At 34.8% G+C, this 25,503-nt stretch overlaps 1 protein-coding gene across 2 annotated transcripts in view; it reads left to right on the top strand.

Annotated features, from left to right (window-relative positions):
- PGAP1 (post-GPI attachment to proteins inositol deacylase 1) overlaps nt 1-25,503 on the top strand; it is a 94,815-nt gene that overhangs the window by 46,381 nt on the left and 22,931 nt on the right. For both annotated transcript variants that reach the window (XM_057503757.1, XM_057503756.1), the window contains exons 11-20: nt 10,080-10,126; nt 10,523-10,574; nt 13,980-14,057; nt 17,305-17,380; nt 19,685-19,758; nt 19,859-19,910; nt 20,388-20,454; nt 20,890-20,998; nt 22,681-22,719; nt 24,659-24,752. In XM_057503757.1, coding sequence (XP_057359740.1) covers nt 10,080-10,126; nt 10,523-10,574; nt 13,980-14,057; nt 17,305-17,380; nt 19,685-19,758; nt 19,859-19,910; nt 20,388-20,454; nt 20,890-20,998; nt 22,681-22,719; nt 24,659-24,752 — 688 coding nt within the window. The remainder of the gene's footprint in view (nt 1-10,079; nt 10,127-10,522; nt 10,575-13,979; nt 14,058-17,304; nt 17,381-19,684; nt 19,759-19,858; nt 19,911-20,387; nt 20,455-20,889; nt 20,999-22,680; nt 22,720-24,658; nt 24,753-25,503) is intronic.

Here is a 25,503-nt window from a genome sequence, read left to right as displayed (position 1 = left end):
GACTATGTGTTACTACAAGCTAGACAAGGGCAATAAAACATCCACGTATGCAGAAGATTTCTCTCAGAACGGGGGGGTGAGGTTCTAAGCCTCACCTCTGTTGATCCCCAATTTCTCACCTGATGACCCCCCTGCGACTGTGCCTGTCTTAGGTTGTTCCTCCCTTGAGGAATCTTACCCGTCTCTGGCTAACCAGTCATCTTCCGGGGCCATACAGGGAAATGTAAAGTTGGTAAGTGAGAGAGAAGCCTTATTGTTTGAAATGGTTAGCTTTTTACTTCTTTGCATATTTATGCCCTGTAGCTTCTATGCCCAGCATTTGTCTTGAGGTATCTTTACCACTTGGAAGAATTATGATACTCGGCAAATTTGATATGAGGCACGAATTCTATTTAAGGGTTGTAATTAGGAAGGAAGAAGAAAAGCTATAGAAGCAGCAGGCGGCAGAAAACATGGGAAGATTGATTATTTCTTTGACATATCTTCTTGTAGAGTAACTTCAGCATGTATAGGTTTTAAGCTACTACTTAAATTGCGCACACACATTAACATAATAGGAGTATAGTTACATAACCAAAGCATACCTGTAATTACCAGCCATCTACAGTGAAACCAAGAAAACCAGTTAGGCACCTTAGGCATTTGTGAAAACTTATCTATGATATGGTGGATATTGTCCAACTGAACTTGAACATTCTGAGAGAAATCAGACAAATTAAAACAACCCATTCCTGGGGAATGTTCACATCCCTTATGTTCTTTTAACAGTAAATAGTCTGTAGTTGTAAGATTTTGGAGCGCTACAGTTTGCACTTCTCCTAATTCTTGGTTGAGTTCCAACAGTATAGATCCAGTCAAATTTGTTGTTTTACTGTATGCACAGGCCAGCTTAGATATCTCCTTCCTCATTCCCATGGCAAGTCCAGGAACTGGTGGGATGAGTGCATCTACAACTGTAGCAGTGCGTGGATCTTTGTTGGGGTTTTTTGATGATCATCTTCTGGCATGAGTCTTCCAGAGAGTGCTGATGTTGGAAGTTTTTTTCATATCGTATCTTAGTTCATTTTGGGGTAGCCAAGTTAGGCTTTGATCCTCTGTATAAATACAAACAGACCCTTTGCCTACACTTTTATATGCCCTTTATACTCTTGTGTAGAACTCATTGGAGGTTACCACACAGGAACTGCCCTTTTTTTTTTTCTTTTTTTTTTGGTATCACTAATCTACACTTACATGAAGAATATTATGTTTCCTAGGCTCTCCCCTCTACCAGGTCCCCCCTATAAACCCCTTTACAGTCACTGTCCATCAGCATAGCAAAATGTAGAATCACTACTTGCCTTCTCTGTGTTGTACAGCCCTCCCTTTTCTCCTACCCCCCCATGCATGCTAATCTTAATACCCCCCTTTTTCTCCACCCCCCCCTTATCCCTCCCTACCCACCCATCCTCCCCAGTCCCTTTCCCTTTGGTACCTGTTAGTCCATTCTTGAGTTCTGTGATTCTGCTGCTGTTTTGTTCCTTCAGTTTTTCCTTTGTTCTTATATTCCACAGATAAGTGAAATCATTTGGTATTTCTCTTTCTCCGCTTGGCTTGTTTCACTGAGCATAATACCCTCCAGCTCCATCCATGTTGCTGCAAATGGTAGGATTTGCCCTTTTCTTATGGCTGAGTAGTATTCCATTGTGTATATGTACCACATCTTCTTTATCCATTCATCTATCGATGGACATTTAGGTTGCTTCCAATTCTTGGCTATTGTAAATAGTGCTGCGATAAACATAGGGGTGCACTTATCTTTCTCATACTTGATTGCTGCATTCTTAGGGTAAATTCCTAGGAGTGCAATTCCTGGGTCAAATGGTAAGTCTGTTTTGAGCATTTTAATGTACCTCCATACTGCTTTCCACAATGGTTGAACTAACTTACATTCCCACCAGCAGTGTAGGAGGGTTCCCCTTTCTCCACAGCCTCGCCAACATTTGCTGTTGTTTGTCTCTTGAATGGCAGCCATCCTTACTGGTGTGAGGTGATACCTCATTGTAGTTTTAATTTGCACTTCTCTGATAATTAGCAGTGTGGAGCATCTTTTCATGTGTCTGTTGGCCATCTGTATTTCTTTTTTGGAGAACTGTCTGTTCAGTTCCTCTGCCCATTTTTTAATTGGGTTATTTGTTTTTTGTTTGTTGAGGCGTGTGAGCTCTTTATATATTCTGGACGTCAAGCCTTTATCGGATGTGTCATTTTCAAATATATTCTCCCATACTGTAGGGTTCCTTTTTGTTCTATTGATGGTGTCTTTTGCTGTACAGAAGCTTTTCAGCTTAATATAGTCCCACTTACTCATTTTTGCTGTTGTTTTCCTTGCCCGGGGAGATAATGTTCAAGAAGAGGTCACTCATGTTTATGTCTAAGAGGTTTTTGCCTATATTTTCTTCCAAGAGTTTAATGGTTTCATGACTTACATTCAGGTCTTTGATCCATTTTGAGTTTACTTTTGTATATGGGGTTAGACAATGGTCCAGTTTCATTCTCCTACATGTAGCTGTCCAGTTTTGCCAGCACCACCTGTTGAAGAGACTGTCATTTCGCCATTGTATGTCCATGGCTCCTTTATCAAATATTAATTGACCATATATGTCTGGGTTAATGTCTGGATTCTCTAGTCTGTTCCATTGGTCTGTGGCTCTGCTCTTGTGCCAGTACCAAATTGTCTTGATTACTATGGCTTTATAGTAGAGCTTGAAGTTGGGGAGTGAGATCCCCCCTACTTTATTCTTCTTTCTCAGGATTGCTTTGGCTATTCAGGGTCTTTGGTGTTTCCATATGCATTTTTGAATTATTTGTTCCAGTTCATTGAAGAATGTTGCTGGTAGGTTCATAGGGATTGCATCAAATCTGTATATTGCTTTGGGCAGGATGGCCATTTTGATGATATTAATTCTTCCTAGGCACAAGCATGGGATGAGTTTCCATCTGTTAGTGTCCCCTTTAATTTCTCTTAAGAGTGACTTGTAGTTTTCAGAGTATAAGTCTTTCACTTCTTTGGTTAGGTTTATTCCTAGGTATTTTATTTTTTTTGATGCAATTGTGAATGGAGTTGTTTTCCTGATTTCTCTTTCTGTTGGTTCATTGTTAGTGTATAGGAAAGCCGCAGATTTCTGTGTGTTGATTTTGTATCCTGCAACTGCTGTATTCCGATATCAGTTCTAGTAGTTTTGGGGTGGAGTCTTTAGGGTTTTTTATGTACAGTATCATGTCATCTGCAAATAGTGACAGTTTAACTTCTTCTTTACCAATCTGGATTCCTTGTATTTCTTTGTTTTGTCTGATTGCCGTGGCTAGGACCTCCAGTACTATGTTAAATAACAGTGGAGAGAGTGGGCATCCCTGTCTAGTTCCCGAACTCAGAGGAAATGCTTTCAGCTTCTCGCTGTTCATTATAATGTTGGCTGTGGGTTTATCATAGATGGCCTTTATTATGTTGAGGTACTTGCCCTCTATTCCCATTTTGCTGAGAGTTTTTATCATGAATGGATGTTGAACTTTGTCAAATGCTTTTTCAGCATCTATGGAGATGATCATGTGGTTTTTGTCTTTCTTTTTGTTGATGTGGTGGATGATGTTGATGGACTTTCGAATGTTGTACCATCCTTGCATCCCTGGGATGAATCCCACTTGGTCATGGTGTATGATCCTTTTGATGTAGTTTTGAATTCGGTTTGCTAATATTTTGTTGAGTATTTTTGCATCTGTGTTCATCAGGAATATTGGTCTGTAGTTTTCTTTTTTGGTGGGGTCTTTGCCTGGTTTTGGTATTAGGGTGATGTTAGCTTCATAGAATGAGTTTGGGAGTATCCTCTCCTCCTCTATTTTTTGGAAAACTCTTAATAGAATGGGTATTATATCTTCCCTGTATGTCTGATAAAATTCCGAGGTAAATCCATCTGGCCCGGGGGTTTTGTTCTTTGGTAGTTTTTTGATTACCGCTTCAATTTCGTTGCTGGTAATTGGTCTGTTAAGATTTTCTGTTTCTTTATGGGTCAGTCTTGGAAGGTTGTATTTTTCTAGGAAGTTGTCCATTTCTCCTGGGTTTCCTAGCTTGTTAGCATATAGGTTTTCATAGTATTCTCTAATAATTCTTTGTATTTCTGTGGGGTCCGTCGTGATTTTTCCTTTCTCGTTTCTGATACTGTTGATTTGTGTTGACTCTCTTTTCTTCTTAATAAGTCTGGCTAGAGGCTTATCTATTTTGTTTATTTTCTCGAAGAACCAGCTCTTGGTTTCATTGATTTTTGCTATTGTTTTATTCTTCTCAATTTTATTTATTTCTTCTCTGATCTTTATTATGTCCCTCCTTCTGCTGACCTTAGGCCTCATTTGTTCTTCTTTTTCCAATTTTGATAATTGTGACATTAGACCATTCATTTGGGATTGTTCTTCCTTTTTAAAATATGCTTGGATTGCTATATACTTTCCTCTTAAGACTGCTTTTGCTGTGTCCCACAGAAGTTGGGGCTTAGTGTTGTTGTTGTCATTTGTTTCCATATATTGCTGGATCTCCATTTTGATTTGGTCATTGATCCATTGATTATTTAGGAGCGTGTTGTTAAGCCTCCATGTGTTTGTGAGCCTCTTTGCTTTCTTTGTACAGTTTATTTCTAGTTTTATGCCTTTGTAGTCTGAAAAGTTGGTTGGTAGGATTTCAATCTTTTGGAATTTTCTGAGGCTCTTTTTGTGGCCTAGTATGTGGTCTATTCTGGAGAATGTTCCATGTGCACTTGAGAAGAATGTATATCCTGTTGCTTTTGGATGTAGAGTTCTATAGATGTCTATTAGGTCCATCTGCTCTACTGTGTTGTTCAGTGCTTCCGTGTCCTTACTTATTTTCTGCCCGGTGGATCTATCCTTTGGGGTGAGTGGTGTGTTGAAGTCTCCTAGAATGAATGCATTGCAGTCTATTTCCCCCTTTAGTTCTGTTAGTATTTGTTTCACATATGCTGGTGCTCCTGTGTTGGGTGCATATATATTTAGAATGGTTGTATCCTCTTGTTGGACTGAGCCCTTTATCATTATGTAGTGTCCCTCTTTATCTCTTGTTACTTTCTTTGTTTTGAAGTCTATTTTGTCTGATATTAGTACTGCAACCCCTGCTTTCTTCTCGCTGTTGTTTGCTTGAAATATGTTTTTCCATCCCTTGACTTTTAGTCTGTACATGTCTTTGGGTTTGAGGTGAGTTTCTTGTAAGCAGCATATAGATGGGTCTTGCTTTTTTATCCATTCTGTTACTCTGTGTCTTTTGATTGGTGCATTCAGCCCATTAACATTTAGGGTGACTATTGAAAGATATGTACTTATTGCCGTTGCAGGCTTTAAATTCGTGGTTACCAAAGTTCAAGGTTAGCCTCTTTAGTATCTTACTGCCTAACTTAGCTCGCTTATTGAGCTGTTATATACACTGTCTGGAGATTCTTTTCTTCTCTCCCTTCTTGTTCCTCCTCCTCGATTCTTCATATGTTGGGTGTTTTGTGCTGTGCTCTTTCTAGGAGTGCTCCCATCTAGAGCAGTCCCTGTAAGATGTTCTGTAGAGGTGGTTTGTGGGAAGCAAATTCCCTCAGCTTTTGTTTGTCTGGGAATTGTTTAATCCCACCGTCATATTTGAATGATAGTCGTGCTGGATACAGTATCCTTGGTTCAAGGCCCTTCTGTTTCATTGTATTAAATATATCATGCCATTCTCTTCTGGCCTGTAGGGTTTCTGTCGAGAAGTCTGTTAGCCTGATGGGTTTTCCTTTATAGGTGACCTTTTTCTCTCTAGCTGCCTTTAAAACTCTTTCCTTGTCCTTGATCTTTGCCATTTTAATTATTATGTGTCTTGGTGTTGTCCTCCTTGGATCCTTTCTTATGGGGGTTCTGTGTATTTCCGTGGTCTGTTCGATTATTTCCTCCCCCAGTTTGGGGAAGTTTTCAGCAATTATTTCTTCTAAGATACTTTCCATCTCTTTTCCTCTCTCTTCTTCTTCTGGAACCCCTGTAATATGGATATTGTTCCTTTTGGATTGGTCACACAGTTCTCTTAATATTGTTTCATTCCTGGAGATCCTTTTATCTCTCTCTCTGTGAGCTTCTATGCATTCCTGTTCTCTGGTTTCAATTCCATCAATGGCCTCTTGCATCCTATCCATTCTGCTTATAAACCCTTCCAGAGTTTGTTTCATTTCTGTAATCTCCTTTCTGGCATCTGTGATCTCCCTCCGGACTTCATCCCATATCTCTTGCATATTTCTCTGCATCTCTGTCAGCATGTTTATGATTCTTATTTTGAATTCTTTTTCAGGAAGACTGGTTAGGTCTGTCTCCTTCTCTGGTGTTGTCTCTGTGATCTTTGTCTGCCTGTAGCTTTGCCTTTTCATGGTGATAGGAATAGTTTGCAGAGCTGGGACGAGTGACGGCTGGAAGAACTTCCCTTCTTGTTGGTTTGTGGCCCTCCTCTCCTGGGAGAACAGTGACCTCTAGTGGCTTGTGCTGGGCCACTGCGCGCAGACAGGGTTTCTGCTTCTTGCCCGGCTGCTGTGGAGTTTATCTCCGCTGTTGCTGTGGGCGTGGCCTGGCTCAGGCAGCTGCTCCAAAGTGGTGGAGTCGCATTGGAGGGGGAGCAGCTGGGAGGGTATTTATCTCCGTAAGGGGTCTCCCTGCTCCCTGCAGCCCAGGCTTTAGGGTGCCCAGACATCCCCAGATTTCCTACCTCTGGATTAAGTGTCCCACCCTGCCCCTTTAAGACTTCCATAAAGCACCCGCCAAAACAAAAGAAAGACCACACACACACAAAAAAAGAAAATTTTGAATTAAAAAAAAAAAAAAAGGTGGCCGCTCGTTTTTCTTTATTCTCCGGTGCCAGCCTCAGGCATCTGCTCACGGTCTTGCTGCCCTGTTTCCCTAGTAACGGGGTCCCTATCCCTTTAAGACTTCCAAAAAGCGCTCGCCAAAACCAAACAGCAAAAAAAAAAATGGTCACTCGCTTTTCTTATGCCCTCTGTCGCCCAGCCTCCGGTGCCCGCTCACTGTTCTTGCTGCCCTGTTTTCCTAGTATCCAGGGCCCTGCACTCTGGCCCGGATGGCTGGGGCTGGGTGTTCGGCAGCCCTGTGCTCCGTCTCCCTCCCGCTCTGCCAACTCTTCTCCCGCAGGGAGTTGGGGGGATGGGCGCTCGGCTCCCGCGGGGCCGGGGCTTGTATCTTACCCCCTTCGTGAGGCGCTGGGTTCTCTCAGGTGCGGATGTGGTCTGGATATTGTCCTGTGTCCTCTGGTCTTTATTCTAGGAAGAGTTGTCTTTGTTATATTTTCATAGGTATATGTGGTTTTGGGAGGAGATTTCCGCTGCTCTACTCACGCCGCCATCTTCCGATCCCTCCGACTGCCTATGTTTTCTTCTAGGGGTTTTGTGGTTTCAGGTTTTATGTTTAGGTCTTCAATCCTCTTTAAATTTATTTTTGTGAATGGCATAACACAGTGATCCACTTTCATTCTCTTGCATGTAGCTGTCCCAACATCATTTTCTCAACATCATTTATTGAAAAGACTCTTTTTCCCATTGTGTATTCTTGCCTCCTTGATCATGTATTAATTGTAGATTGTTATTTTCAATTACTTGCCTCTGAATATTTTTTCTATTTGTATAAAAGTCCACCTGTAGTTCATTATTCTACTTTTGTTAAAATGTAGTTTCCTTAATAAGTAACTACCTAATTAGAGTATAGGCATACCTCGTTTTATTGCACTTCACAGATAATGTGATTTTTACAAATGGAAGGTTTGCAGCAACCCTGTGTTGAGCAAGTCTATTAGCACCATTTTTCCAAAAGCATTTGTGTATGTGTCTCTGTGTCATGTTTTGGTAGTTCTTGCAATATTTCAAACTTTTTCATTATTATGATGATATTTATTATGGTGATCTGTGTTTAGTGATTTTTTATGTTGTCACTGTAATTGTTTTGGGTCTTCATGAACTGCTCTCCTAAAAGATGGTGAACTTAATTGATATATGTTGTGTGTATTCTTATTGTTGATACTGAGAAAGTTTTAGTGGTCTAGATAGATCAGTTAGCCACAACATTCCGTAAGCCTAAACCTAATCCAGAGCAAGACCCTAACTCTCTTTAATTCTGTGAAGGTTGAGAGAGGTGAGGACGTTTCAGAAGGAAAGTTGGAAATTTTAAGGAAAGCCATCTCGATAACATTAAAAACACAAGGTGAGGCATTAAGTGCTGAAGTAGAAGCTGCAGCAAGTTATCCAGAAGATCTAGCTCAGATAATTAATGAAGGTGGCTACAGTAAATGACAGATTTTCAGTGTAAATGAAAAAATCCTTTTACTGGGAGAGGATGCCATCTAGGACTTTCATAGTTAGAGAGGATAAGTCAATGCCTGGCTTCGAAGTTCAAGGTCAGGCTGACTCTCTTGTTAGGAGCTAACGCAATGGATGACTTTAAGTTTAAGCTAGTACTCACTGACCATTCTGAAAATCCTAGGGCCCTTCCTTAAGAATCATGCTAAATCTACTCTGCCTGTGTTCTAAATATGGAATAATAAAGCCTAGATGGCAGCACATCTATTTATACCTTACTGAATATATTAAGCCCATTTTTGAAACTTACTGCTCAGAAAAAGATTCCTTTCAAAATATTACTGCTCTTTGATAATGCACCAGGTCACTCAAGAGCTCTGATAGAGATATACAATGAGATTAATGTTGTTTTCATACCTGCTAACACAACATCTATTCTGCAGCTCAGGGATCAAGGACTAATTTCAACTCGTAAGTCTTATTATTGAAGAAATACATTTTGTAAGGCTATAGCTGCTAGAGATAGTTCCTCTCATGGAAATGGGCAAAGTAGAGTGAAAACCTTCTGGAAAAGATTCACCATTCTGGATGCCATTAAGAATATTCATGATTTGTAGGAAGAGGTCAAAATAGCAACATTTACAGGAGTTTGGAAGAAGTTGATTCCAACACTTATGGTTGACTTTGAGGGGCTCAAGACTTCAGTGGAGGAAGTAACTGCAGATGTGGTGGAATTAGAAATGGAGCCTGAAGATGTAAGTGAATTGCTGTAATCTCATGATCAAACTGGAATGGATGAGGAGTTGTTTCTTATGGATGAGCTAAGAATGTGGGTTCTTGAGGTAGAAACTACTGTTGGTGAAGATGCTGTAAAGATTGTTGAAATGACAAGGGATTTAGAATATTACTGATATTGTTGATAAAGCAGCAGCAGGGTTTACAGGGATTGACTCCCAATTTTGAAAGAAGTTCTATTGTGGACAAAATGCTATCAAACGGTATCACATACTACAGAGAAATCTCTTGTAAAAAGAAAGAGCCAATCAATATAGCAGACTTCATTGTTGTCTGATTTTAAGAAATTGCCACTACCACCACAGCCTTTAGCAACTAGCACCCTGATCAGTCAGCAGCCGTTAACATTGAGGCAAGACCCTCCAATGGCAACAAAGATTATGATTCACTGAAAGCTCAGATGATGGTAGCAATATTTTTAGCAATAAAGTTTTTTAAGTTATATATCTTGTCTTTTAAGACATAATGCTATAACACACTTAATAGACTACAATATAATGTACACTTAACTTTTATATACACAGGGAACCAAAAATTCATTTGACTTGCTTTTTTGCAATATTAGCTTTATTGCAGTGGTCTGGAACTGAATGTGCAATATCTCTGAGGTATGCCTATGTGGACATAGCCAAACTTTGCAAGTATTGGTTCAAAAATTAGAATTGCTTAGGCAATATGCTGTGGAGAGGTACCCATCAGGGCATGCTTTCTCATACTGTTGCTCTAGCTTACTGGCTTACTTATATTGACATTAGACTTGTTTGCCAACCTTTGAGCTATTTGACTTTTGGGAATCTTGGATAGTATCTAAATAACAGGTTGTTATTTTGTTTCCATTGTGCCTACTGACCTATCATATAACAGTAAAACGTTGAAGATGCCTATTTTCTATAATTATTTGCTATAATATTTAGTGTGCTTTTTTTTGTTGTTAATCAATAGGATACAAATAGTTGGATTTTTGGCTGCATTAACAGCACTTCTATGTGGTAAGTCTTTTGAACCTGAGACAAATGAACCATTGGTAATTTTTTTGATAAGAACAATACTCACAAATCACATTTTCAGAATGGCTTCATACATTCTTAAGCTCATTTTGCTGCTGTACTAAATTACAGTATTGATTTTAAAATGAAAAATAAAGGAAATTAACATTGCAGTAATTTTTACAAACATTGAAATCATTGCTAGGAAAAATAATTTTTTTGTTCTCAAAGGAACTTTGTGGAGAGGGTATGTTTGTTGAATTAGACTTATTAGACGCCAGTTCATTAAAACTCTCTTATGGGTCTGAAGATGGTTCCTTTTATTCTGAAGTTTGTTTACAATTTATAATGCTTTAATATTTTTGTCCTTTAATTATATTTTATATTTAATTTTTAAAGCCGACAAGGGGTTGATTTATCATGGAAAGCTGAATTACTGCCTACAATTAAGGTAAATTATGATTTCAGAATTTTAATATCTGGGTAAAATACATGAGCCTATGGGCATTTTAGAATATGTTCTTCTATTCATCCAGGTATTAAACTTGAGGTTTGCTAACATACATTTTAGAAATATTTTCTCTAGAAATACATTTGATGGAAAATAACATGTAGTTTTCTTTTTTCTAGTTTTCAGAGGTAAACTCTAAATTAAAAATCATCTAAATATAAAGTCTATATGTTGAGGAATTATATCAAGAGCTAGATAAAGTTTTTAATTCAATTCGAGAGTATGTTTGGAATAATCTGTCTTAAAGTGTAAGCTCTGAGTAGTATACTCAGAATTTATTTTGGGAGAGGACCTACTGTAGGGAAGTGAGCATCTTAAGGAGACACAAAGTAATTTTGCATATCAACCTCAGCATCACTTTGTTGTCAGGCACTTGGATAACTGTCTACTTTATCTAGTACTCCATGGGATTTAATAATTGTTAATGATTTCCTTAAGGAACTCTGGTTGGTCAGCAAGTCTTTTTTACAAAGGCTAAGTTGTATAATCTCAAAATGTATTGTTGAGAAAATGTAACAACTCTAAAACTTGATGAAAATATCTAATTTCCAAATTATATTTATTATAACTGATAATCTTATGCCAGAATTGATAGTTTTTAGTCTTCAAGTAAATCTGTACGTTAAAAGGAAAATATGTTTTCATAATGAATACTAGACTTATAGACTTGAAAGTGAAGTCATCTGGTTGGTCCCAGTTATCTCCCACTCCAATTCTGTTAGTTACTTGTGCTCATGGATATTTATATTTATCTGTATACGTAGTCAACTTTGTACTGTACCAACAGAGAGAAATCTAAACATACTAGCAGAGAGGAATGATTATAGAATGAATAATTGCCAGGTCACTTAACGCTTGACTTTGGAATGATTGCAATTATTATTTCTTTCACCTTGGTCAGTCTTACTTTGTGCATATTCATTGATGTGGTAGGTATTTATGAGACGAATATCATAGGAAAGTGATTTGACTCATGAACATTTTTAAGGTCTATCACTGGTTCTAGCCTAACCATGTAGGCAGGAGAAAAACAAAAGTATTAGTATATACTTACTGACCAATTAATCTTCATAAAGTATGTTAAATATTTCCTTGAGTTTCCAATTTGGATATCATACTCAGTCTATAATTTAAGAGGAAGAAATAAGTGAATAAAAAGCTGATAAATGTTACTTTGCTTCTATTTTTAAAGTTATTTCTTAAATCATAAAATCTTATTATTTTTAAAATTTCAAAGATGAAGAAATGTATTCATCTAATTCTAGTTCCCCCCCTTGTTTATTCTAAATGTGAGAAACAGCCGGCTGAACAGCAGAACAGTATTTCAGCCACGTACTTTTCATGCTGAATGCTAGAGATTTCCAGGCGCCATTAAAAGCCTACTGTGATTTAGAGGGGGGAAACAAAGAGTAAATCTTAGAAAACAATGATTATATATTCTGCAATGTCAGGTTTTCTTGGTTTAAGAATATTTAATTAGTAAGCGTAAATAAACTTCTTTTGTAGTGAAAAACAAAATTATATGTAATGTGTGTTAGCCATTTATAAAAAGCACACAAAATTATTTTGTCATGAAGTGAAGGGGAAAGGAAAGATTAAAATGAAAAAATTTCATGGATTGTATTCATATCATCTCAACAAAAGTGATATCAGAGGAGAATCATACCACTTTTGGCATTTCTGATGACTGAAACTGTTGATAAGTAGATGGAAGCCTCCAGCAAAGCACAAATTCGATTTTTAAATACCAGTCACATGAAACTTTTCTATCATGGGTACAATGAAGAAGTTTCTAAAGACACACACACAGCATGGCATGCCAAGAATTTGGTAAGTCCAAATGGAATTATTGCTGAAAAGAAATTTAAAAATTAACTTTCAAAAGAAATCTAAGTTATATGAGAAAAATTACCTAGTCACTATTTCATCTAAATCATACTTTAGCACCATAGCTTTGTTCCTACATAGAGCAGCAGAACTTGAATGGTTTCTGATATCTAATGCTGGTGTTTGATTTCCTGTGTGTGTTGCCTCAGCAGTAAGGACATTTTACCCTTAAAACACTAAAAAATTTCCAAACTTCGTATTAACCTTACCTGTCAATATAATATCTCATGACTATTATTGTATTGTCAAATTCATATTGACATTATAACTATATGGGAACTTAACTTTATATGGGAATGGATTTTGGCATTGATACATTTTTAAGTATTCTGATTCTGAAAAAAACTTCTTAAGAAAAAATTATTCTTGAGAATAAACAACAAAAACTATTAGAGTAGACATCTATACAGAGTAACTGTGGTTCTTTCAAATTAATTTATCTTTCACACTGTCTACTGTCTGGTTGGTCTCAGCTGCCACAGCTGTCATTTGTGTGGCTCTTTTAAGGCCCTTTAATTTACATTAAAACATAAAAGTTTGTTGCAGAGACTTCTCCTAATAAATTGAGGTGAGCCCACGAGTTTAACAACCACTCCCAGGTAAACCTGGTCATGTTGTTAGAGGGCCATTTATTGGCAGTTCTTTAGCTGCAGCATCTTTGTTCTACTTGGTCACATAGCTGGTTCTGAAAAACAGTGGAGAAAATTAAGTGTCTACAGAAATTTCTTAATGCTTACAAATTGTTAACAACATATAACTACTCTCACCCCATATCTACTTCCAGAAAAAAGTGAGCTTTAAGAACTGTATTTGGTGGCTTGGTTTTTCATTAAACATACCAGTCTCCTATTTATTCATTCTCCAAAATATGGACTATAGGATCTGGTCTTAATTTTGAAAAGAAAATAGATGTTCATCTGGTTAGGTGCATTATTAGCCTTATTATATCTTCATGTCATTTATTGAGTAAGTTCCTGGGGATGATATTCATATACATCATTAGCCAGCAACTCCTTGTTACTTGGGCTATAGCAGAATTATTTGAGATTAAGTCGCAACTCTTCATCAACTATTGTCATATACTAACAAAATAAATGGAAAAGTCATACTGTAACATTATACAAAACAAATAGAAAAAGTATAGAAGACACAAAACCTGGAAATAATTATGTAAAATAATTTGTTAAATGTCATTTGTTTTAATAAAAGGGATATAGTTCAAGGAATATTTTTAGCAGTCTATGTTTACATAATTATTAGGAATTTGACTTTCAGCAGGATTATTAACCAGAAAATGTAAACATGGGTATTTTATGAAGTACTGAATGTAGAGTTTGAAATCAGTTTTTTATAACTTATTAATTATGTAATTTTTATAATTTATCTTTCTTATAACATGCTCTAAGATCTATATACTCTAAGAAATAAAATCAGCTTTTTATTTTCATCTTTTTTTAGTCTCTGATGTTAAGACTTCAGGACTATCCATCTTTGTCTCATCTTGTTGTTTATGTACCATCTATTCATGGAAGTAAGGTAATGAATGGATTAAGGTTGTTATCAGAATGTTTTGGAGCTACAAATGCTAATATTTTTTGATGAATTCTTCAGCATAGAGGGCTTTTCTAAACTAATAGCCAGTCTGGTGATCTACCTAAGACTGTTAAATCATTAGAATCATCTCTACTCTAACCTGAATTAAGCAAAATAAACTCAAGTCTCTTTATTCCAAGTGGGATCTAGTTCTACTTTATCAATCTTTCAAAATCTATTAATTATTGAATACCCATTTATGTGCAAGACTGTGCCAGGACTTATAGGAGGCACACAATGAGGAAGACATAGACCCATTCTCAAAATCTACATACTGTAGGGTAGAGGGAGAGAAATGTTTGGAAGCTGAGGGAAGAGTGAGGATAAAAGAAATACCTTAAATTATATAGTACAAATCAGAATACAGCAAATACATGAAAAGTGTGAAAAGGGGAAGGTATCGCTGATTGGTGGGATTAAGAAAGGTTTTATTATATTATGAGGTAATATTTAAAACTGCCTTAAAGGATAATTACAGTTTTTATAGGTAGAATAAACGTTCTTGACCTGTGCTGTCCAACTGGGAGCCACCAGCACATGTGGCTATTTAAATTTAAATTAATTGAAATTTAAAAAAATCAAAAATTCATTAGTTGTACTGGCCACATTCCAGATGCTCAGTAGTAACATCATTGCAGAAAGTTATAATGAACAGAGCACTGTTAAGACAAAGAAACAGTGAAGATCCAAGCATGGAAGTGTGAAAGTATATGGTACATTTGGCAGACAGTGAATAAGTAAATAGTATTTACAAATGACAACCATGGGTAGAAGAGTAGTGGAAGAAAAGTCTGGAAAAGTAGTTCATGTCCATGTTGTGGAGGGCCTTGCTTGGAAGATTCAGGACTTTATCGAACTCAGGAGTAAGTAGGGATCCAAGAGATTTTTCACCCTAGTAGTAATGGGGTCAAGCTATTTATTTTGGAAGATGAATCTACTTATGGTATAGGATGAATCAGAAACAAAAGACTAGGCACCTCATAAGGGATTGTAAGGGCTTGTACTAGGGAAGTGGGAGGAGAAATAAAAGGATGGTGATTTTTGAGAGTCGCAGGAGGGAAAGAAGAAGATGAAAGTAAAAAGACCCTCTATTACTTCCCTTTCCACATTTCACCCAACAAACTCATCCTTGGATATCTAGACAATGTATCCCTTATTTTACTTTTCTGGACTTCTCTGGTAGCCTCTTACTCCATGACACTTTGTTTATAACTTCTTTGAGAAATTTATTACAGTGAATTATAATTTCTGTATGTCCATATTGCCATCACCAAATTGCAAATTCTTTGCAAGTAAGAACCAAAGTATTCTACTTTACACACCCAACTTTTAGTGTTACCACAGAAGTGCCAAAAAAATGTTTCTTGAATAAGAAAGTTGATGATATTTTGGGCCAAAATTATTAACAAAATTTAAAAGAAAAAGAAAAAGGGGGTGTAGTTAGGAGTCATCTTAGTCGAGTCTCACAAGTACCTTATAATGGATTCATTGTTTTTTTTTGCCTAGCTCAAGTGAGAGGTAATTCAGCGTCTTCAATTCTAAAAGCTCTCTTTAAGGGTTTTTCTGTCAGGTAATTTGGTTTTGAATGAATTTAACATTTTTCCCAAACTTGGAAAGGCCTTCTCTGCTTATTCCAAGAAATCAATGAGCCTTTCACAAATAACCAGTTTTAGCAGCCTAATAAATATGTTATATGTCTTAATGCTCTTTGGACAGTAACACTGCCTGACTCTACTGTTGCCCATCCAGTCTTACAAGGATGTTAACTTAGGCCCTTCAGAATTTCTACATGCCTATTATAAACCATCATCAGAAGGATACATGTATTTAAATAGGCCGTTTTGAAATGTTTTTAAGTCAACTGATAATATGATTTTTGAAATGCAAATATGCAATTATCTGCATTTTTTATGACAAAAATAATTGTACACTAGAAATTTGCTTACTTTGGATATTTCAGAGACAGAACCTTGAGTTCTTTCTTTTTTTGCATAAAGGTTTATTCTATAAAAATAATAACCAAAATTTTAAATCAGTTGTATTCTTTTAAATAACTATACAAAGTGATTTAGAATTGCTTCTCTATCTCAATGTATCATCCAAAGCACTTTGTAAAATATAATAAATAATCCTGCCCAGTAAATGATTTCTTTAATCTTGTAACAGCTGCTTTTTCTAATGAAAACATCTGACAGTGTCCTTTGCCTTCTAAGGAAAGAGTGAAAAATAAAAGTAAAACTTCTTAATAAGTTTTCCTTTTTATTCCATCGTGTGTGTGTACTGCAGTCTAAAAGCCTTTTGCAGCATCTGTTTTTCACTTTCATAAACAATAAAAAATCCCCCCAAGAGGCAAAGAAAATAACAGTGCTTCAAACACAATCCAAGGTGTAGTTATTGGAAAGGCCTAGGGTAGACCCCAATGGCTTTCCACTTTCTGTAGACAGCAAACTACTTGGTAACTACAGTTAGGCATCAGATTAATTCCTTAGAGCAAAGTTTCTTATGTTGCAGAAATGTTATTACAAAAAATTGTAATGATGCAGATGTCACATTTTAGGCTTTTTTTTGAGATAGCATTTCTTTCTTGTGCATCATACATAGTAAACTTTTTTTTCCCATTCACTATAATTACTGTTTAGCCTGAAAAAATCTTATGCAAATAACATTAGCCATCTGTAGATGAATGACAAAATGTCTGTTTTCAAAAGGCTTTTGCAGTCTAATTAGACTGTGGATATGTAGTAAATGTGGTATTTAAAAAAGGATGTTACAAAATCACATTTCCTTTGGACTCAAAGTATTCAGATATATATTATCTAAGTCCCTAACTCATCTTAAATTGACTTTGGCTTTTAATGCTTTGATCTGTTCTTTAAGGTTCTTTTTCTACAAACACCTAAAACTAACTAGAATAAATGCTGTACATCTCTTGTTATAGAAATGACCCTCTAATAATTTATCTATTAAATTAAGTTAAGCTTGTTCATCTAATTATATTAGCATCTCCCTTTGCAGAATTCTTGTGATCTAAGTATAGACAGAGTTAGAGTGTGTATAGGTAATGCCTTCTCTAAAGCTGGTTAGACTTCAGCTTTTTTAAACTTTTGTATTCCACTCAAAAGTCAAATGAAGAATATTACTATAAATTTAATTCTATTTTGTCCTAATAAGGCAATGTTTTATATTTCAGTTTGTTGTAGATTGTGAATTCTTTAAAAAAGAGACAAGATCCATACAGCTTCCTGTAACTCATCTTTTTTCCTTTGGTAAGTACTTCACAATTTGGGGAATTTTTAAGAACTGCCTTTATTTTTAACACAGTGCTGACTGATTTTGCCAGTTGAAGGAAAGCAGAACCTTGTAACATTAAATGTTATTGTGTATTTCAAGTGTAGTCTTAGAATAACTGTATAATGTGGTTCAGTGGTTTGATTCTTATTTAATACTGAGCTAGCAGTCATCTTTTGAGAAGTGAACTTTAAAAGAAATTTCTCCATGATCACATATATTTGCAGGTAACTGTGTTCATGTTTGTATGTTCTCATATGAATTTATACTACATATTGGCCCTTTTTTATAAGAGGTTTATTATAAGATACAAATTTCTCTCTGCCCTTTGAAAGTTTCCAGATTTCTCTCAATATTTTCCCCTTTTTTTATTGTGTTAAAATACATATAGCTAACTATTCTTTTAAATTTTATTTTGAAATAATTTTAGAATTGCAGAAAAGTTACCAGAGTACAGAATTCCCACATAACCTACACTCACCCCAACATAAACAATACAGTTGTTGAAACGCTTAAGAAATTAGCATTGGTACCATATTAATTAAACTACAGGCTTTATCTCCAGGTTTCATGAGTTTTTCCACCAGTGTTCTTCTCCAGGCTCTCACCTTGCATTTAGTTGTCATCTACTTAGTCTACTCTAATCTTCTGCAATTCCTCAGTCTTCCCTTGTCTTTTATAACTTGTACACCTTTGAAAAGAACTGGTCAGTTATTTCATAGTATATCCCTCTATGTGGATTTGTCTAATGTTTTCTTATGATTAAATTGAAGTTACGCATTTTGAGTAATAGAATCACATAAATAATGTGTACTTCTTTGTATTTTCTCTAAGGACATGTGATGTCACTGTGTGTAATTACTAGTGATGTTAATCTTTTTTTTTTTTTTTTTGAGAGGGCATCTCTCATATTTATTGATCATGTGGTTGTTAACAACAACAAAATTCTGGATAGGGGACTCAATGCACAATCATTAATCAACCCCATGCCTAATTCTCAACAGTCTCCAATCTTCTGAAGCATAACGAACAAGTTTTTACATGGTGAACAAGTTCTTACATAGTGAATAAGTTCTTACATGGTGAACAGTGCAAGGGCAGTCATATCACAGAAACTTTCGGTTTTGATCACGCATCATGAACTATAAACAATCAGGTCAATTATGATTATTCGTTTGATTTTTATACTTGATTTATATGTGAATCCCACATTTCTCCCTTATTATTATTATTATTATTTTTTTTAATAAAATGCTGAAGTGGTAGGTAGATGCAAGATAAAGGTAGAAAACATAGTTTAGTGCTGTAAGAGGGCAAATGTAGATGATCAGGTGTGTGCCTATAGACTAAGTATTAATCCAAGCTAGACAAGGGCAACAAAACATCCACGGATGCAGAAGATTAGTGATGTTAATCTTGATCACTTGGTTACAGTGGTGTCTGCTTGATGTTCCCACCGTAAAGCTACTACTTTCCTTTTTGTAATTAAAAACTATTTTGGGGGAGATACTTGGGAATATCAAAATATCCTGTTTTCCTCAAAGTAACCCACTAATTTAGCATCCAGAGCTTCATTTTAGTCTGAAACAGTAGTTACTGGAATTCTATATTTATTGGAATTCTTCCTAAGGGAAAGTTGTCCTTTCTTTCCCATTTACTTATTTTTCAGTTTTTATTTATGTCGATGTGTACTCATGGATATTTATTTTATTCATTAGGTTATAATCCAATACTACCGTTAATATTTTTTGCTTAAGTTGTTCCAGTTTTGGAAATTGGCAGCTCTTTATATGTGGCTCCTGTGCTCTTTTGGCATGTCTTTGTCCTTTAAATATTTTTAAAATTTCCATTTACAAAAGAACCTGTGTTTCTTAGGGGAGGAAACTTTCTTACAATTTTTATCCCTTCTGCACCCTTTTATTTTTTGGTAGAAAAATACTCAGAACAATACAGAAATTACAACTCTGAACCCCTTATCTCATTAAAGATAGCAAGATTAAAAGGGATATACTAAGAAAACATACCTTTTGAAATTGGAAAAATTTGCTTGATTTTTTGAAATACATGCATGTGATTGAAAGTGATTGGTATATTTTGTCCAGAGTTTTATTAGAGGAGGATTCGATTTTTAGGAGTTTATTCCTTCATACCAGAATTGAAAACCTGTAAACTCTTTTTTAATATTAAAAATTTGCTGGCATTATTTAAACGCTGTTCAAGCAATCAGTACTTTTTTTTATTCTTTGGTATTATAAGCAATAACAGTACTTTTAATTCAACAGGATTGTCTTCAAGGAAAGTGATATTAAATACAAGTGGCCTGTTCTATAATATAGAGCTTCTGAACTTTGGACAGGTAATTATCCTGACTATAATAAGGATTTTATTTTATCTTACTGTGTAGTTAAACACACAAATAAAATTTTTTTTTTTTTTTTTTGTGGTCAAACTGTTAGATATATCAAGCTTTTAAAATCAACGTAGTAAGCAAGTGCTCAGGAGTCAAAGGTAAGTGTATTCTGGAAAAATAGTATTGTCATTTGAAGAATTAGTAGGTCTTCTGTTGAATTGTCTGTAATACTTATTCTTCCAGATATTTATGTAAATTAAAATTAAATATATGGTAACAGAAAACCTGTTTATACTTCCAACATATTTATTACAGACCCTTTCTTAATAGTAAACATTTTCATGTGTATTAAATATCCACATTTAAAAAATACTGTTTATCTTGCTTATGATAGTAGTAATTAGCTGTTTAATGTTTTTCCAGTTTCTTAGTACTTTCTATATGCTTTAATATCTGTATAAGTCTAATTAAACATTTTTACTTAATAATTCTCCATAATTTATTATTATATGATATAATTCTTACTGATCATTTTTTATGAAATGGGTAGTTATGTAATTAGGTATTATAATATCTTATATAACATTTAGTGTAACATTAGGTTAGTAATACATATTTCCTTTATGTTTTCACAGAAGAAATAACTAGTATCTATAAACTTCATATTCCTTGGTCTTATGAAGATTCACTAACCATTGCACAGTAAGTATATGGAATTTACCTTTAACTTTTTGGTATATATTCTTCTGAATAATATATTCTACTTGGTTTCTTTAAATCACAGCTAAATTTTGGTGAGGTTATTGAAGTGCCTCATAGTAAAATGTATGCATCCTTTATGTAGCATTGTGCCCATAAGGTAATATAACAACAAAGTGTATAGTATTCTTATTTTATGACTTGGAATTTAAACCTTATTTGCTTGAAACATGAACTCCTTTCCATCCTCTTACCCAACTCCTGTACCCTAGAGGGAGCACCCAAACAACTATGATATGACTGGAAAAGTGTCCATCCATAGCAGCATGTCTGGCATCTAGCTTTCTTTGCATTATTTCATTGTGTATGTTGAAGATTAACTTAACTATGGTTGTTTAACATTATATTATATTTGAGAGTGGATGTTTATTTTTTCAGGGTTCCATCTTCCACAGAAATTTCTCTGAAACTTCATATTGCTCAACCAGAAAATGATAGCCATGTAGCATTATTAAAAATGTACACATCATCAGACTGTCAGTATGAGGTAAGTTGTATGTCTGCTTAATTTTTAAAATTTAGTTATAAAATAATCTGGAAATATATTTTTGTGTTAGCCTCAGATACATGGTGATGTGGAAGGCTTTAAATATAAAAAATAGACATTTATGATACTTTGAATATTCTCTATTTTGCGTGTTAGCATCATGTTAGTATTTCCATCGCTGGACCATTGAAAGTATATATCTTTAAAAAGTAATAGCAAATAAAATAAAAAGACTGTAGATTAACCTTCTATATTTGGAAGCCCAAAGTCCAGAATCCTCAATAAGCTGAAGAACATTGTGAAATCGGCTGACATGGCTTTATTACAGTAATTGACATGATGTATATTGGTTTCCAGCTCTACTGGATAAGCTTAAGGAACTTGTTTCCTTTTTGCTAGTTATTTTAAGCTCTATTAATCATTAATATGTGCAGTGTAGAGCCTATCGTGTTTGTTTTACAGTCACAGATCTCCTTGTCGCTAAGAGAAGAGAAGTAGACTCAAGAGTAACATTTTATTTACTTATGGATTCAAGAACTAAAAGAATCTCTCTCTGTATCAAAACATGCCAGGTTCTAAACATTCCAGATTTGAGTAAAGTATACGTTTCAGTGGTGGTTTCTGGTTCATATGAAATGTCTTTTTTCTACTCAGTGCTTTAAACCAAGCTTAACTATTTGGATAGAACTAACTTTCTTAGAGTGAATTAGGATTGGTAGTCCAAATGATTAGCATGTGTTCTACAGCAAAGTTTCAGTAGGAACTATATTATGAATTAGTTTAGATTTCATGGAATTTATTAATGTTGTAATTGTTTGCTTTCTGTTTCTAACACTGGAGGATTTTGTAGGGCTGTAACTGTTTTTAATTTGCACCTTCAATTCTAATATTATAGAGACAGTAAGAATTGTATTAATAATTTGGCTCCAAATACTATATGCTCTCAAAATGTCCATTTTTTTTTACAAATATGTTATACTTCCAAAAAGTCAATATTTTAACAAAATGTAGTCATTTTATAACTTCCTGTGAAAGATTTCTGTCTTTTTCCCAGACTTCCTAATATCAAAACAGGTGTATTTATGGTAGATATAATTAGTAATGAGTTTCTTTTTAAAATACTGCTTTGGCTTAAATTTTACTAAATGTGCTCTTTGTTCCTTGTCTTATATCGTGTGAAACCTGTTTTTATTAAATTTTCTTAGAAGTGGTTTAGCTTAACTACAGTTAGTGCTATACAATTGTAGGTTTGAGATCTTAAAGTACTAGATTTTTAGTAGGTTGATTAATTTATGCTTAACTTTTCAGCAAACATATGTAAACCTTCTAGACTCAGTTGTTCAATAAGTTCATTAGCTGCATGATGTGGTAAAATGATATTCTGGTTAATTAAATATTCTAGTTAGTAAAAGGTTACCACATATACCATAACATTCATCCAGTTCTCAAAGAATTAGAATATGGGAAAAAGAGTAAAAAAATGTAAAACCACACTTAATACAAATTAAATGTTGATGGTTCAGAGGATTCTTTTAAGATTTTGAGTGCCTTTATGTTGACCGTTTAAAAAAAAATTAGTGATTGTGTTTAGAGACATATGGAAGTGCTCAATTTAATAAAATGTAAACCTTTTAAAGGAGTGTAGGGAAAATAACCTGTTTTTAATGATTGTTTCAAACTAGGTGACAGTTAAGACTTCCTTTTCACAAATACTTGGACAGGTAAGAGAGACTCTTGGTTGACTATTTATTGACTTATGAATAGATAGTGTAAGACACGGCTGCAAAACTTTTCTGTAAACAGCCAGATAATAAATATTTTAGCAGACCACATATAGTCACTTCCTGCTGCTGCCATTACTGCAGCTGCTGCTTTCTTCTTCATTTTCCTTTTTTCTTCTTTTTTCCACTTTAATAAAACCTTAAAGCCATTTTTGGCATACAGGCCATAGTTGGCCACCACTGACTTTAAGGTGTTTGATACTTCCTAGAAATAAGAGCTGATTCCTGGTTCTCAAGCAAACTAATATTTTTGGTTAAATGAAAGTCATGTTAAGATTTCATGTTGCTTATCCTACAATATGATTTCTAGTCCAGTAAATTTCTGTGGACTGTCATATGTGTTGTCATTTTCAAAGAACTTTTTATGTTGTGCATGCTTAGTTTATGAAAGATAAAAGGAAATTTATATTAAAAATAAACAAGTTGAAACAGTTTAAATTCATTTCGGGAGTATTTTTCTATAATTGTTAAGCAAGTAGTATTACAGAAATAATTTGTCAGGTAGTAGAACTACTATATTTTATTGCCTTTCAACATCATTATAATTTGCAGAATGTACAACCTGAACATAATTAATGTTGATTAGTCAAATAAATTGTATAGTTTTAAAATTCACTAAAATTTTTATTGTGCCTTTTATTACTTTCACTTTATTTTTTGATCTGTTGTGTCTTGCTATCTGGCATAGCAGAATTTTCAAAATTTAAATCATTTGATTCTGTAATTTTAATAAAACTCACAAATCAATATTAAATCAGAAACTTAAAAAAATGTACATTATCTCGTTGATCCTCACAACAAAGTGGTGAGAGCTAGATTGTGATTATTAAATTTGTGAAGATAAGAAAATTCTAAATTAATGTGTAAAAATTTCATACTATAATAGAAAGAGAAGATTAAATATTAGTATAAGTTGGAAAATAGCATAATGAATATTTAGATACTCTAAAATGATAAGGGACCAATTATTAAGAAAAATTATCTCTTGAAATATAGGGCAATAATTCATGCCATTGTATTTTTAGTATGTCTAAAAATAGACATACTTTTTCAGTTTTCTAAAAAGTTCCATAGGATGGAGAACATGCTTTAAAGTAATTTCCTTTTAGAACTTTAACATTAAAAGAACTTAGCACTTTACTTTTGTTATATGTATGTTTTCACAGAGATTGGATCAACTGATAGAATGACTTGATAACCACTATTACATAATGGTTATGAATTTAGGCTCCAAGTTTAATCCCATTCTATAAAGTCTCCAAAGATAGTAAAGGACATAAAAGCTTAATTATAGCAGCCAATATTTTCTGATAGTTTCTCATGTTCAAGTGAGTATTCTAAATGTTTTACACAAATGAACATCTTTAATCCTTAAAATCATCCACAAGGTAAGTATTGTTATTGCCCCCATTTTACTGATGAGGACATAAAAGGTGGCAAGTAAAGAACTTGCTTGTCTATTACATTTTTAATTGTACAAGTTACTTGGGCTCTCTGTGCCTGAATTTCTTCATCTGTAAAATAGGGATAAGAATTATCTCAAAGAATTTTTGGGAGAAAGCATGAGATAATGAATATATTTATTATCTTATGTGGAACATATTAAATACTCAATAAACATAAAAGGTTTGTAGGATATGCTTCTCAATTGTATATTCTCTTCATTATGCCTTTGGTGAAAAACTCAGATGAAATGTTTCTAATATGCTATATATTCTTAACATTTATTTAACTTAAGAGTTTTGATACCCATTGCTGGAAATACTTCTGTGGCCATGTCAGAAAAGATAGAAAGTAAAGAATGACATTTTTATTTCATGTGAAAGTACATTCATTTCATTAATATGAATATTCAGAAATTGATTTGCCTATTTTCTAGGTAGTTAGATTTCATGGTGGAGCTCTTCCTGCTTATGTTATATCTAGTATCCTTCTTGCTTATGGAGGGCAGTTATACTCCCTTTTCTCAACAGGTAAGAATGTTTCTATTCCTTTCTCTCTCTCTCCCTCCCACCTTCCTCCCTGGCTGTTTCATTACTACTATTTTATCCCTAATGTGGCCAGTGAAGTCACATCAATTTCTTGAAAATTTACAGCCCATCCCTCTCAAATTTACAGGGTTTGAGATCCTCTAAGTTTTAAGAGAATCCCTAAGGAAATTACTTACTTGTTCTCTCCATCTTATACTGTCGTGCCTCAAGTTCTTCCCTGTATTTTGAGGACCTCTTAGGAGGTAGAGGCTCATTGACAGGGATCTTGTTCTCTGTTCTGTTAGAAATGTGCCTAACATAGTGCCAAGCACATAGTAGGCACTTAGTGTAATATATAGGCTGAATCAGCTTCTGACACACTGAATGGAATAATTGAGAGTCTAATGAAGGGGCTGTTTCAAAGGTACATGTAGGGTTAACGGAATCCAATAAGAAATGAGAAAGTGCTAGCTTAGTAGTGGAGCCATCGGATACTTCTAGCTACCAGGGAAGGCAGGGAACAAACCTGAAGAGCAAAAGGAGAGGGCAATGTTCCTGCAGCTGCAGCAGCTGTCAGCCTGCTGCTCAGCAGGGAAAAGGCAGGAAAATACATATATCAACCTATTTCCTCTTATCTTCCAGTGCCTCTCATTCACTGAACCTAACAAGAAACCAGTCCATAAAAGTCAGACTCCCAGAAATCAGAGCAAAAATAAGGGGTGGAAAATAGATCTGGAGAGGCAGACATAGAATA

This window comes from Manis pentadactyla, chromosome 6 (genome assembly GCF_030020395.1).
Source record: "Manis pentadactyla isolate mManPen7 chromosome 6, mManPen7.hap1, whole genome shotgun sequence".
Lineage (NCBI taxonomy): Eukaryota > Metazoa > Chordata > Mammalia > Pholidota > Manidae > Manis > Manis pentadactyla.
The sequence above is the reverse complement of the archived record's forward strand: the minus strand, read 5'-3'. Positions and strand labels throughout refer to the sequence as shown.